General features: G+C 35.6%; 1 protein-coding gene and 2 non-coding genes across 3 annotated transcripts; all 3 read left to right on the top strand.

Moving 5' to 3' along the window:
• Positions 1-62: 62 nt before the first annotated feature.
• On the top strand, positions 63-133 carry TRNAG-GCC. The gene has a single exon. It is a non-coding gene; the product is annotated as a tRNA-Gly (tRNA).
• A 10-nt stretch (positions 134-143) lies between these two features.
• LOC112081771 lies at positions 144-226 on the top strand. The gene has a single exon (XR_002896692.1). It is a non-coding gene; the product is annotated as a small nucleolar RNA snoR114 (small nucleolar RNA).
• A 1,519-nt stretch (positions 227-1,745) lies between these two features.
• On the top strand, positions 1,746-2,576 carry LOC18026652 (mitogen-activated protein kinase kinase kinase 3). Its single transcript, XM_006410028.1, has one exon. The coding sequence runs from the start codon at positions 1,746-1,748 to the stop codon at positions 2,574-2,576; it is 831 nt and encodes a 276-aa protein (XP_006410091.1).
• The last annotated feature ends 12,091 nt before the right edge of the window (positions 2,577-14,667 follow it).

Below are 14,667 nucleotides of genomic sequence, written 5' to 3' on the forward strand. Positions count from 1 at the left end.
GCGACTTTGTGAGGCTACACAGATTATGTATAAATAAAAAAAGCGCAGACTCTAAGCAATCAGCACCAGTGGTCTAGTGGTAGAATAGTACCCTGCCACGGTACAGACCCGGGTTCGATTCCCGGCTGGTGCAATATTGTTGTGGGCTGTGAAGATATTGGCTTTAGCGAAGGTTGGGTCCTTCGCAATATTCTGACTTCTCGGATGTTATTGCCTGACTGAGCTCTTAATTTTTTTTTTTGGCGTAAATGGGTGTGTGCTTTCTTTCTTTGTTTGTGAGGTTAAGCTGTAGTGAAAAATCCTTCTCTATTCAATTATTTTATCACTTTCTAGGAACATATTTTAATTAGGATATTAATATTTTCAGCCAAATACGTATGTGTAATACTAATAACTATTTGAGCAAAATATTATATTGAATAATGTTGTTTATCAAGTTCAAAAGGTAACGAGGATATGGGCCATATGTCCATATGGGAACCTCCGTACGATGAATAGTTCAAGTGCAATATAAGCTTTTCATTGGAGATGCTCGAGTTCTAAGAGATTCTCATGGCTATAAATGTATTATTGCATAGTAGTGGAGCTTTTTCACGCATTGGTAGCATGATTGAAGCCAAGTTTAAAACTTAGTTTGTGATGTGGAAAAGCATATTGATTCATCGGATGTTTGTTTGAAAACTTAGCTTTTGCTTTTCAAGCCTTGGATATTATAGGTTCCGTTTAGGCCGAAATCATGGCCATCCTATAGGTTCCAGTCTTTTGAGTTGTAACGTATTTTGAGTTGCACGAAGGAATAAGAAAATGCAAGTGGAGACTAAGGAAACAAATAAAAAAGCTACTCTCATTGCACAAAACAAATGATCGTTTTCACGATCGGTCTTATGTGGCCATTAACCATAATTCTTAATTACGTGAGCTCTTTGATAATAACAAGTGTTTAATCCTCTATGTAATCATTCTCCATCCTTTGGTTTCATCGGATTTTTTTTTTTCGTAAATCCGATAAATTTGTAAAGTGAACATTTTGCGTATGATATCTAAGGTTTTTCAAAAGTATTAATTGTTCATCATCCTTAACGGCGTCTATTTTCAACTACGAGCGCATTAAAAAGAAAACTTTGGTGAAGTGATAATCAAGCCATTCATTTTTTTTGAATTGACTGTTTCTCCTTTTTTTACATGTTTATTTCATCTATATCTCGATTTAGTGATGTATACTGGCCAAGTTTTCCATATATTCCACTGTGATATTCATTTGCTGATCAAATCGCGTTTCTACTGCGAGAGTTTCCTTTTCCAAACGGAAAACAGGTTTCGAGTGGAGTTAAAGCAAATAAATTAAATATAAAAAACTATAGAATATTGATCAGTAAATCAATTTTTAGATTTTTTTTTTTCAGATTTGTACTTTTCATTGGGTTCAACTTGAGTTATTACAATTTTCAGATTACATCTCTCTGTTATGTACAGTTGATTCTTATATACTATATAATATTAAATAAATCTTGAAATATTCTAATGTGACTTATTTGATAAAAATTAACGAGAGGCGCACACAATAAAATCCACAACGGTACTAATTTGATTTTTTCCTTTTTCTTCCATATCTGAACTTCTCGTTAAAAAGGAAAAAAGGAAAACATGACAGTATATATATATTTGTTCTTTGAGACTTGACACATTCGTCGTAAAAAGCTTGGTGTCTAGGGTTATCAGAAGAATCAGATTGTTGACCTATTGCGATGGCTATGTACTTCGAAAAGTTTCTCGGTAAAGGTTCTTATGGTTCCGTGAGTTTATTCAGAGGAGAACGCGACGGGAAGACAGTTTTCACCGCCCTGAAAACCTCCGACGATGATCACGCCGAGGCTCTCTTCAGAGAGTTTAAAATCCTGTCTGAATTCAAAGGATGTTCGAGAATCGTCCAGTGCTATTGGGACAGTGTGCACGAAGAGATGTTCGTCAACTACGCACGTGACTCAGAGTACACGATCGCAATGGAGTACGCAGCTGGAGGAAGCTTGAAGAGTTTCATGAAGAGCTTTAAAGACAACAAGTTGCCTGATTATATCATCAGGAAGTTTACTCTTATGCTTCTCGAAGGTTTAGCCACGATCCACGGACACGGCTATGTCCACTGCGATCTCAAACCAGACAACATCCTCGTTTTTCCGAGCTGTGTCAGCAAGAACGGCTGCCGGAGAACCTCTTACGAGTTGAAGATTTCTGATTTCGGATTGTCGAGAAGAGATGGCGACAATAGCTGGTGGCCTCGCCGTCGGTATGCCGGAACACCGATCTATATGTCGCCGGAATCGGTTTCTCACGGCGAGACAGGGAAAGGGCTCGATCTGTGGTCGTTGGGATGTGTTGTGTTGGAGATGTACACTGGAAAGAAACCTTGGTGGCATACAAACTATGACTTGAAGGATCTCAAGAAGTGTTACGAGCCACTGATTCCGAGAAATCTTCCTATTGATGCAAAGCTCTTTCTCATGACTTGCTTCTCGCCTGACCCACATGATAGAAAAGACGCTTTGACATTGTTGAGGCATTGCTTTCTTGGGAGCTGAAGTCATGCCTAGGGCTAGCATCAAGGCCTAATTGTTTTCTCTTGTTCAATACCCTGTTCTTTATCAGTTCATCGATTCGTAGAAATATGTTAAAGTTTAGGGTTTATTGATTGATTGGTCCGTAATCTCTCCGTGTAAAAAAAATCTTACATTGTAATCTGAATTAGTCTCTTTTTCAACGGTTGTTTTGCTAGTTTCCTTTTCGTTTACTTAATTTCCTTTTTGTTTATTGACTAGGTAAGTTTCCTTTCCTCTTTTACTCAACAGATCACAGTGTATAGTTCTTTCTAATCTTTCGGCAACCTCTGTTTTCAAATTTTCGTGTTCATACCCCTTTCTTCATTATCAACATGCAGCTCACAGAAAGCTTTGGTAGAGCGAACGTCACATATCTTTTACCAAGCTTAATACTATTTAACAATTAAGAAAAATGCAAAATTAAGAACTGATATAACATTATCCCTAATTGGAGTTTTCCTTTTACAACAACACAAGTTTACAGAATTCTTTTACATAACTCAGAAGGAAAAAAAAAATATATATATACCCTTCTGTTTGACAATTGCCTTGACACTGTCTGTCTTGACATTAATACTTCAATTATATTCGTGGATTAACATTAGTATAATTGAAGAAATTATATTTAGAGAAAATTAGAAATTTAAGACACAAATTAGAGGTACTTGTCCTTTTAATACTTTTTTAAAAAAAATTGTCCCTTTAATACTTATCTTAATTGTAATCTTCTTTTACCCTTAAAAATTTATTTTTTTCATATTGATAATTTTTTTTTAATTATTACTAATGAAAAATAGAAACTATATAATAAAACAATACATTTACGGAAAAAAAAACATTTGAAGTCGATAATAATAATTCATCATCTTCTCCGATATCGTTTTCTTCGTTCATTCTCCATCGACTTTCCAGGCCATCGTCGATTGCCATCACTCTTCTCATCAAATTGGTAGACTCTTCAATCTATTCAATCTCCCTTTCATTCAATCTGTATATTAGGGTTTAAAATCCTAAATTGATTTTAGGTAATTTTGTTACAGTCTGAGCTATATCCGGCGATAAGCAGAGAGAATAAAGAAGAAAAAGGTGATATTTGTGTATATTGTGCCTTGATGGCGCCACGTTTTCTTGCTTGTATAGAAGTGCAGTGAACGAGAATCCTTGTTTAACAGGATAAAGGCTACATTGGATTTGTCTTCCCTGTTTTTTTGTCTTGATTTCCACTGGGACCTTGTTTCTTTAGAACTAAATTTTCATAATTGAATCCTACCAGATGGGATTTACAGAATCTACTTACTATCTGCAGAATTTGTAATCTACAGAATATACTTCTAAACTTATAACTTCATCGTCCAATGAAGATTCATCTTTGAATTATGCTAGAATCGACTTAGGTGTGTTGATTGGTTTACCCGCTATTATTACGTTTGCGGTTGGTAGCGGTTAATGGTGTTTTATAACAATCATGAAAATCGCTTCAAAACGTTATGTATCATTTTGTACCGCTGAAATCCAAAAGCTGCTTCCCACCAGCGTTTGCGGTTGCGGGCGGTAGCGGTTGAATAGAAAAAAATTATGCTAAAAAAAAAAAGAAGAATCACGATTAAAAACAATTATAAAATCCAAATCCTACTAATCCTCTTATATATATATATATATATGTAAACCCTAATCTATCACTTTTTCTGTCAAATAGGTTGATTTGAGTTAAGGTCATACAAAAAGTCGATTAGATCTATTGAAGAAGATTTACATTATGCATAAAAACAATCCAGAAGATCCACATATTGGAGCAAATTTTTTCCAAATTGCTATATTACTAGACATAATTTTGGGTGATGTTCCCAACAACTAAAATAAAATATATCATTATAATTTTTTTTTAGTTTTTTGAATAATTATTTAGTATTTCTTTATAATTTATTATTATTATTAATTATTTTAAACTAATGATTTTGATATTTAGCATAATAATATAGTTTTTGTGTTTTTTATAATTATATATTATGTTTATTTTGGTAATTTTATTTTAAACCGCTAAATATCCGCTGGTTCGCCAGTCAAAAATGTCTCGTAAAAACAGTTAAACCAGTCGTGCAAACTACTTAATAACGCTTAAAACCGCAATCGCCCACTTCTGCAAACTTCCGCACACGCAACCGCAACCGCTGCCTTTAAACCAGTCAGATCCTTAGTTTCTTGTTCATCATATGATTCCTATCTACTACTGATTCTTTTAATTAGCTTCGCGGTTGTTGTTGTTGTTATGGGTTCCCTTTATAGAAGTATTTTTTTATTCAATTTTAGGATCTTGTTCTTCATTAAAAAGCCAGTTTTCGTGCTTGATTCCAAAGTTACTAATCGACCTTTTTTTTCTTCATCGTCGGCAAAAACCCAATCCTTATTCAAAACCTATCTCTATATACCACATGAGACATAGATATTCACCATAATTGAATAACCAAAAAAAAAATGTAGTTGTGCAACAACGATCGTCAAATTGTCGTGAAGGAGAAGAAGAAAAGAAAATTTTTTAAAAAAAAAAATTAAAAACGTGAAAACAAATAAAAAGGAAAATAAAATATTTTTAAATATTTAATTTTTGTTGGTTACAACATGATCCTAGATTTTCTCTGATTTTGTTAACTGTTTCGTATAATACGGATTCTATAATCACTAGAACTAAATAAAATTAGTAGAAATTTTATTCTAGAAAACGTAGAATATAGAAGGAATAATAAAACACATACACTACAATAAAGATCGCCTTTTACGTCGGCAGATATCGACGTAAAATCGACGTAATGGGTCTTTTACGTCGAATTACCGGCGAATGGAAAATCGTCGTAAAACAGAAATCGTCATAAAATCGACGTAAAATTGCCAACACAGAAAATCGTCGTAATATCGTCGGAAATTATTCGTCGTAAATATTCTAACGAAAGTACGACGAAATAGTTTTCTCATAACACCGACGTAAAATCGATGTAAAATTTTATAGGTCGATGTAAATTCGTCGTAAAAATTCGACGTAAAATAATTCGACGTTAATTCGTCATAAAATATTTGACGTTAATTCGACGTAAAGTTACGACGAATTTACGTCGACTTAGAAATTAATTAAACAAATTCGATTTAAATTTAATTATTGAATTTTTAAAATAATAAAATAAATGAAAATTAAATTAAAAAATATTATAATTTAAAATTTAAATTCAAAAATAATTTATAAATTAAAATACAAAATTAAAAACAAATTGTTTTTTACAAAAGAAAACCTAATCTACAATGTGATTTCATAATCATCGAGGTTGAGATCGACGTCTCGAGGAGGCTCTCCGTCATGGCCGTCCGTCGCTATTGGACCGTCTTTTCCCGTCTGCACCACCGGATCCGAAGTCTGACCCTGCGTCTGACCCTGCACCTGCTGGTCAGATGGTCCACCGGAAGTACCCGCAATAATCCCGCGAGATCGCCGTTGCTTCTCTCGGATTGTGGTGGCCAACTGCCAAACCGCTGCTGCTATGATGTCGAAAAAACCGTTGATCTTGGTGAGCTCCTGCTTCTGGATCAGTTGCTCATGTCGTAGACTGGTGATCTCAACGTTGGCCGTAGCAAGCTCCTGACGAAGTTGATTTGGATCCTCCTGCGTGCGGAATCCAGAAGCCGAGGCGGCGGGACAGTCTCTAATAGAGCCCATCCCTAAGGTTCGGCCCTTTTTCTTCGGAGCAACCTACAAATGAAAATAAAAACGTTAATTAGATCATATATATACGTACATATAATTAAGTACTAAATATAATAAATTTTAAAAAATTTGAAATCGATCATACCTCCTCGAAGATCTGGTCTTGCTCAGCGACGGTCACAAGTAGTACCTTCAGGTGTGACTTGGGTTTCCCGCTCGGCGATCCTCTGAATAGCGGCATTGTAGATCTCCTCTGACCGAGCATCTACAAAGGTCCCGTCCCTCTTCCGGTGAGTGGTCTCGAAGAGCTTCGTCATTGGAGGAAGTTCTCCTCCGTTCTCCTCGTCCTACCAAATAATATTATTCAATTAAACATTAGTAAAAATATATTTAAAAATATCTTACGTAAATATAAATAATTGAAAAATAGAAATAATTAAATAATTAAGATTACTTACCATCATTAGACGTCTTCCCGCAAATGATATTTGGCCAGAAGTGTGCGGGGTCACTAACTTCTGACTGTCAGGACCGACCCGGTTTCGGACGGCCAAACACTTAGCAGCAGTGGTTTGGGCATGCGGGTCCAGCCAATATGCCTTCAACCCGTTCCAGCAGGAAGTGGCATCGGGTTCGGCTTTGCGTCGTCGCCGTCGGTCTCCCACTTCCGTTTCCAATCGGAAACGGTGTTGACTAGGTTTTTCTGCGCCTTCAGACGGAATGCTTCCCGGACGGTCTTGTTGATCCCGATGTCCCAGTTCCACCGTTGCTGCAAAATAAAACAAAAAATTAAACAATATAAAACTAATATTAAATTTAAAATAATTTTAAAGGATAAAAAAAGATTAAAAAAACATTACAGCGAAGAATTTGTACCAAGTGTCGAACGTCTCTTGCGACACCGTGCTCCAGTTGTAGTGCGGCTCGACAAAATGGCTCTTAATTATGTCGGAAACGCTCCGACCGACACAATTATCCAAGTTAAACCTATGAAACAAAAAAAACATATTACATTAATAATTAAGTATGTTAATGCATTCATTAAAAACATATAATATAAAAAAAAAATTTACTTACCAATAAGAGCCTGGTTCCGCTTTTCCGGGGACCAAACGTCGTAAAGTCCCCCATCTCGGTAGGGCTAGTACGTCCTCAATCGTAAATTAGGCATATGGTTGAGGAGGGTGGGGTTCAGGAGCCGGTGGTGGAGGTGGTGGTGGAGGCGGTGGTGGAGGTGGTGGAGATTGCTCCGCCCAGTATTCGGAACCTGGGAGGCTCCGAAAGATGACGGGATATCGGTATTTCCCGAGGTAGACGCCCGGGAAGAGTGGCCGTCTGCCATGAAGTTGATATAGTGCGTCTTCCGTCGAGGCATTGTCTGCAAAACGGAAAAAATTAATAATAAATTTATTTTCCAAACTTATTATCTAATTCCGATCCTAAATCTAAAAAATTCCGAGCTTAAACTAATTCCAGACCTAATCCGTTTGAATTTCTAAATTAATTAAGAATAATTAAATATTAAATAATTTATTAAAAAAAATTACCTCAATTTAGGAAGGAAAGGTGAGTAGGAGGAAGGCAGAGAGAGATAGAAGGTGAATGAGCGACGAAGTGAGGAGGGGGTGTGTCCATATATATAGAATTTATATTCGTCATAAATTCGTCACAGAGGTCCCACCGAGCTAAAAACCGAATAAGACAAACACACGTGTCTGTATATGGGCTTTGCGACGGTATTACGACGACCTGTGTTATTCGTCGTTAAATCGTCGTAATATTACGACGATTTTACGACGACATCATATAAGACATAAAATTATAACGGCTGCGTATCTATATTTCGTCGTAAAATCGTCGTAATATTACGACGATTTTACGACAGTTTTTTCAAAAATGATGAATTGAAAAATTTATACATCCATAAGCACCTACAAGCATCCTTAAACATCATATATGTGTTCTGTAAAACTTCTAGCATGTTTAGACAACTTAATGATGAATTTGGTAAGATCTAAGATAAATCCTTACATCTTTCCATAAATGTATATAACCCCTTAAGATTACTTGATAAACACATATATGTCAACATTGGAATTTTTTTTTTTTTGGTTTAGAAAAGTGTATTACCTTATGAGATGGTAAGCCATATCATTCTCTTGATCTAAATCCATCATGAAACTCAGAAAAATTGATTATAAGATTTAGGGGTTACATTTCGTCGTAAATTCGATGGTATATTATGACGAATTTACGACGAATCACACACATTCGTCGTTTAAATCGTCGTAATATAAACCACATATCTACAAGTTCTTTAATCTTATACTACAAAACCTTATATAATACATGAGCTTACTCAGGAAAATGCACCAAAAAACCATTCTATAAGTTGGGAAAGCGAAACCCTATAAGGTTTAGGGTTTGCACTTTACGACGAATTTACGACGATTATTTGGAAAGCGTCGTAAATTCGTCGTAATAGTCAACATATGTCCAAGTCAACACTTAAACAAATTTTCTTTTGAATAATTGTCTTCCCTTTTTAAAACATTTAAAGTTTAACAAATTTATCAAATTTAACAAATATTGCATTTAAACGTTTAAAGCATGCAAACAAATGTCATCGTGTTTAATCGTCAACATTTTCCTCGTTGTCCTCATCATCTTCATCACTGCTTGTTTGAAATTCGTCAGCACCTTCTTCAGTTTCGTCCCCATGGAGATCTTCAACTTGTCAATTACGTGGATCAATTAAAAGAACATGTTCTTCAACCTCAGGTTCCGTAATGTCGACACAATCATCTTGTTGCATTGGCGGGAGATCCACACCATCAATTATACCCCTTGGAGCAACTTTGACAACCGCCAGCGATGAAATTCCCGTACTTCGAACTCGAGAATATGGAACAAAGGTGACTTGTTCTGCTTGAGATGCAACTATAAAAGGTTCGAACTTATTGTATTGCCGAGATGCGTTTACATCTACCACTCCGAATTTGTTAATACGCACTCCACGACCCACCGTTGGATCAAACCAATCACATTTGAATAGAACAGTTTTCATTCTTACTAATCTGGGGTATTCCACTTCAATTATCTCTTTTATGATCCCATAAAAGTCCAATTCACCTCGTACACAAACTCCATAGTTCGTAGTTGCCCGTTGAGTGCCATGACTGTAAGTATGAAAAACATAGCCACGTGTGAAATACATAGCTGCAGTAGTTATCTTCGATATAGGACCATGGAGCAACTCATGAAACCATACTGCATATGTCATGTCATCATGCTCAACCTGAGCTTTTAACCACATTGCATAATGTTGGTCTATCCGCTTGTTAATTTCATCTTCTGAAACACCGTCAATGCATTCTCGGACTTGACTGACAAAAGTGCTGAAATTTGAAAAAATTGTTAAGGACATCGTCTATTCAATCAAAATATAATCATGCAAGCTTATTTGTATGTACCTCTCGTAAGGTGTCAATTCCTCGCAATTCAGAAGTATATATGTATGTGTGCTGTGGAGGTCATGTTCGTTTGACCAGCAAGTTTCTTTTAGTTTCCCACTTAGGCGTCCAATTGGTGAGAATATATCAGGCACACCTTCTAATGCGTAACTTTGTCCTACACCCCATCGTCATAACGTCTTGGAGCCCGTTTGCGTGTACGAACCTTCGGAGCAAAATAATAAGACGTGAAATGAGAAGTTTCTTCTGTCAAACTTCCCGCCACGATAGACCCTTCAACTTTTGCTAAGTTTTTAGTCTTACCCTTTAAATGCTTCATAAAGCGTTCAAACGGATACATCCACCTAAACTGAACAGGTCCTCCCAACTCTGCTTCATGAAGGAGGTGTATAGGTAAATGTTCCATAACATCGAAGAAAGCAGGTGGGAATATTTTCTCTAAATTGCACAACAATATTGGAATATTTGTAGACAGTTGGGCAACTACATCTGCTGATAATGTCCTTGTACTTAGATCACGAAAGAAAGCTCCAATGCCTCATAGTGCCTCATGGACATGTCCCGGTAGGAGTTCAGCAAACGCAAAAGGAAGTAACCGTTGCATAAACACATGACAATCTTGACTTTTCATCCCTGAAAACTTTTGTCCTTTATCCACAGATTTAGCCAGATTAGATACATACCCATCAGGAAATTTCACGGCTGATGATACCCAATTAAACAATGCTGCTTTTTGTTCAGCACCCAACCGAAATACAGGAACTGGTGCTTTCCCATTACTCACCATATGCAACTCAATTCTGTTACATATATCGGGCAAATCCATCCGTGATTTAACGATGTCTTTGGTTCTTCCTTGGACGTTCAAAACAGTATGCATGATGTTATCGAAAAAAATCTTCTCAATGTGCATAACATCAAGATTATGTCTCAGCAAATGATCTTTCCAGTATAGCAGATCCCAAAATATATTTTTCTTGTGCCAATTATGATGAACCCCATATCCTTCAAGCATATTCGCTGGAGTGTGCCAATTTCCTCCTCGGGGGACCGTTTCAAGTCCACCCCAATGATCTATTTGCGCTTCAAGCTCTACCCCAGTTAGTTACACTGGTGGAGGGAGACGAACCAATTTGTTTTTTTATAAACAAACGCCTGTTTCTTCTATATTGATGGTTTGGTGGTAAAAACCGACGGTGGCTATCAAACCAACAGGTTTTCCGACCATGTTTAAGCTGAAATGCATCAGTCCTATGAAGACAATAAGGACATGATAACCTCCCATGCGTTGTCCAACCTGATAGCATTCCGTATGCCGGAAAATCGCTTATTGTCCACATAAGCACCGCTCGCATCGTAAAATTTTTACCACTCAAACAGTCATATGTTCGTACTCCAACATGCCACAACTGGTTTAACTCATGTATGAGTGGTTGCAAAAACACATCAAGGGCCCGCTTCGGATGATTTGGACCAGTGACTAATATACTTAGAAACAAAAACTCCCTTTGCATGCACATATCTGGAGGAAGGTTATATGGCGTAAGAATCACAGACCATAATAAATATTGCCTACCGGACATACCAAATGGACTAAACCCGTCAGTGCAAAGACCAAGATAAACATTTCGCTTAGACCTAGCAAAGTCTGCATGTACGGTGTTAAAATGTTTCCAAGATTTCCCGTCAGACGGGTGAGTCATTTTGCCATCTGTTTGTGAATGTTCTGCATGACATCTCATCGACGCAGCTGTCCGTTCAGATTGATATAGTCTTTTTAACCTATCAGTGATAGGAAGATACCACATTCGTTGGTAAGGAATCTTCTTACGCCCAGCAATTTGCGGTCTATATCTTGGCTTTTGGCAGAAACGACATTCTTCAAGCTTCTCATCATCTCTCCAAAAAAGCATACAATTATCAACACAAACATCAACCATCTCAGAATGCAATCCAAGACTAAAAACAAGCTTCTGAATTTCATAATACGTTTCAGCAGCCAAATTATCATCTGGCAAATACTCTTTAATAAGATCTGCCCAATCGTTCATGCAAACTTCAGATAGATTGTGATCAGTTTTTATTGTCATCATCAGAGCTGCCAATGATAATTTTGATAAACCTTCCCTACATCCCTCGTAAAGAGGCTGTTTTGCTGCATTTAACATATCATAAAAGTGTTTCGCATCTGCATTGGGCTCCTCAACAGTATCAGCATATGTTTCATGAAATGCATCTGTAACCATTTCATGCATCCTATCATGATCTTCACCCTGAACTTGACTACTTTGATAATCATTTGACGCTTCAAAATCTCCATGTTCTTGATGATTACTACTACTCCATGCAGCCATCTGACCACTACTTTGACCATATCCCTCTCCATGCTGATACCAAATAAAGTATTGGGGCAAGAACCCTCTATTCAATAAATGCTGCCAGACCGTGTCAATAGGAATATGTTTCCTATTTTTGCATTTCACACAAGGACAATACATTTTGCCGCTTTCAATTACAGTTTGCATAAGGCCGGCCTGGTACATGAATATTTCCAATCCGTTTTTGAAATCTTCAGTCAACGACCCATCACCATTTTTGGGCGTATACATCCACTTTCGTAGATCGTATATAGACATTTCAAAAAGAAATAAGTGACTTTTTGTTTTTGAAATTTGATATAAATTTCAACTACTAAAAATTTTACTTAAACATTCAAAGACTCAAAAATTTGTGTCTTTATATGTTTTTTTTGGTTGATGAATAATGAGAGAAAAAGGGTATATATAGATTTTTTGTTTGGTTACCAACATATTGCCATTGAATATTTACATCGAATTTACGTCAAAATAAAATTTACATTATATTTACATCGATATTACGTCAATTGAAATATAAAGGCCAATTCGTCATATTATCGATGTAAATTTTACGACAATGTTACGACGAAATAAAATTCGTTCTTTATTCGTCGTAATGTCGTCGTAAAATTACGATGATTTTACGACAGTAGTATTTTACGTCGAATTACGACGAAATATTTTGACATCGTACATTCGACGTAACTGAGTCGTAAATTTACGACGACTATAAATCGACGTAAAAAATTCTACGGAAAAGCCTCTTTTTCTTGTAGTGATATTCTAGAATATGTAGAATATTGTACAAATTCTAAATAATGTATTCTATAAGGAGATCTAGGAAAAAAAACAAATAGTACAATATCAGTTCTGTATTCAGTAGAGCTTATACTAAAGAGTAGAAAGATTCTAGAAAACACTAAAATTATAGAACACATTTTCTAGAACATATTTAAAAACTAATTTTATTTCAAAAATAAAAAGTATTTAAAAATGTTATTTTGGTCCAAAACTACCATAATTTAATAAAATACTAAAAAGACGAATACCTCCATTTTATGCCTTAAATTTCCAATTTTTCCTTATAGTTATCCCAACAAGATGTAAAATTTTCTTACAAACACAAGCCGTATACAGGATTTGCTTTGGACATATTAGAGATATTTATCAACTAGCACGTACAGTAAAAAATCAGTGGCCTTTAATTAAGGATATATATAAGCAAATTTTCCACCCCGAATCCATGAAAATGTAGTACTTATATGATTTGCAGATTAATGACCCTAACCACTATAACTCTAGCTTGAGTATAACTCTTAACACAATATTGCATCTGATTTCAACTCAATTTGCGAGACCACAAAGTATACATAACGTCATAAAATTAACGAAGAAACTTAAGAAACTTAATATATTTCTACCAATATTTGTTACAGCATAGTTTTAAAAGTATTAACTGTTCATCATCCTTAACGGCGTCTATTTTCAACCACGAGCGCATTAAGAAAAAAACCTTAGTGAAGTTATAATCAAGACATTCATTTAGTTTTTTTTTGGTTTTAAAGACATTCATTTAGTTTTCTTTTGTATGAACATTTATTTAGCTATTAATTATCCTATGTTTATCCTTTTTTGTTTTACATGTTTATTTCATCTATATCTCAATTTAGTGATGTATACTGGCTAAGTTTTCCATATATTTTACTGTGATATTCATTTGCTACTCAAATCGTGTTTCTACTGCGAGAGTTTCATTTTGCAAACGGAAAACGGATTTCAGATAGAGTTAAAGCAAATAAATTAAATAAAAAAGTGAAAATTCCTCAGACTAACATTTAAGGTTAATGAAATGATAAACCTAACTTAACATATTGAATGGCTTACTAGACTAACCTTATGAAATTGGTTTAAGTCCATTTTATCCAGATGTTGAATATTATACGAAAATGCCCTTATGATTTTTTTTTTATAAATTTTTTTTTTTCGAAAAAACTTTACTTTCGAAAAAAACTTTTTACAAAATCGAAATTTTTTTGACGAAAAAAAAAACATTTTTTAAAACGAAAAAAAAAAAAAAAAAAAAACAAAACCAAAAACTAAAAAAAAAACCCTAATTCATCTTCTTCTCTCTCTCTTTCTCCTGCACCATTTTTTTTTCTCCCATGGAGCTGCTCTTCTTCATAACTTGGCAGCCTCCCTTTTTTCGCAGCTTTCTCTTCACAGCTTTTCTTTTGTTTCACAGATCCACACAGATTTTGCCTCAATCGCCGTTCAGAAACTTGTTCAGGTTTGTTTTTTTTCTCATATATCCTCATTTTTCTTATTTTTTCTTCTTTCTTCTTCGTCTTCCTCTTTCCCTTCGTCTTCTACTTTCTGTTTGGCGGAGGAGGAGTTTTACTGTTGGTGTTAGAGATCTCGGAAATATTGGCACGACTCTTAAGTAGCGTTCTCGCCGCATCGCGCACAACCGCACTGGACAGATGTTGTTTCGAAGAAATGGTGGTGTTCCAGAGGTTGACGGCGGCATAAGTTTTTTTCTGTAAAACCCGCAACCC

Source organism: Eutrema salsugineum, unplaced genomic scaffold (assembly GCF_000478725.1).
Source record: "Eutrema salsugineum unplaced genomic scaffold, Eutsalg1_0 scaffold_10, whole genome shotgun sequence".
In the NCBI taxonomy this organism is placed as follows: domain Eukaryota; kingdom Viridiplantae; phylum Streptophyta; class Magnoliopsida; order Brassicales; family Brassicaceae; genus Eutrema; species Eutrema salsugineum.

What these genes read in the sequence shown, in the direction of transcription:
- LOC18026652 (XM_006410028.1), top strand. Translation starts at nt 1,746, where the DNA reads ATGGCTATGTACTTCGAAAAGTTTCTCGGTAAAGGTTCTTATGGTTCC.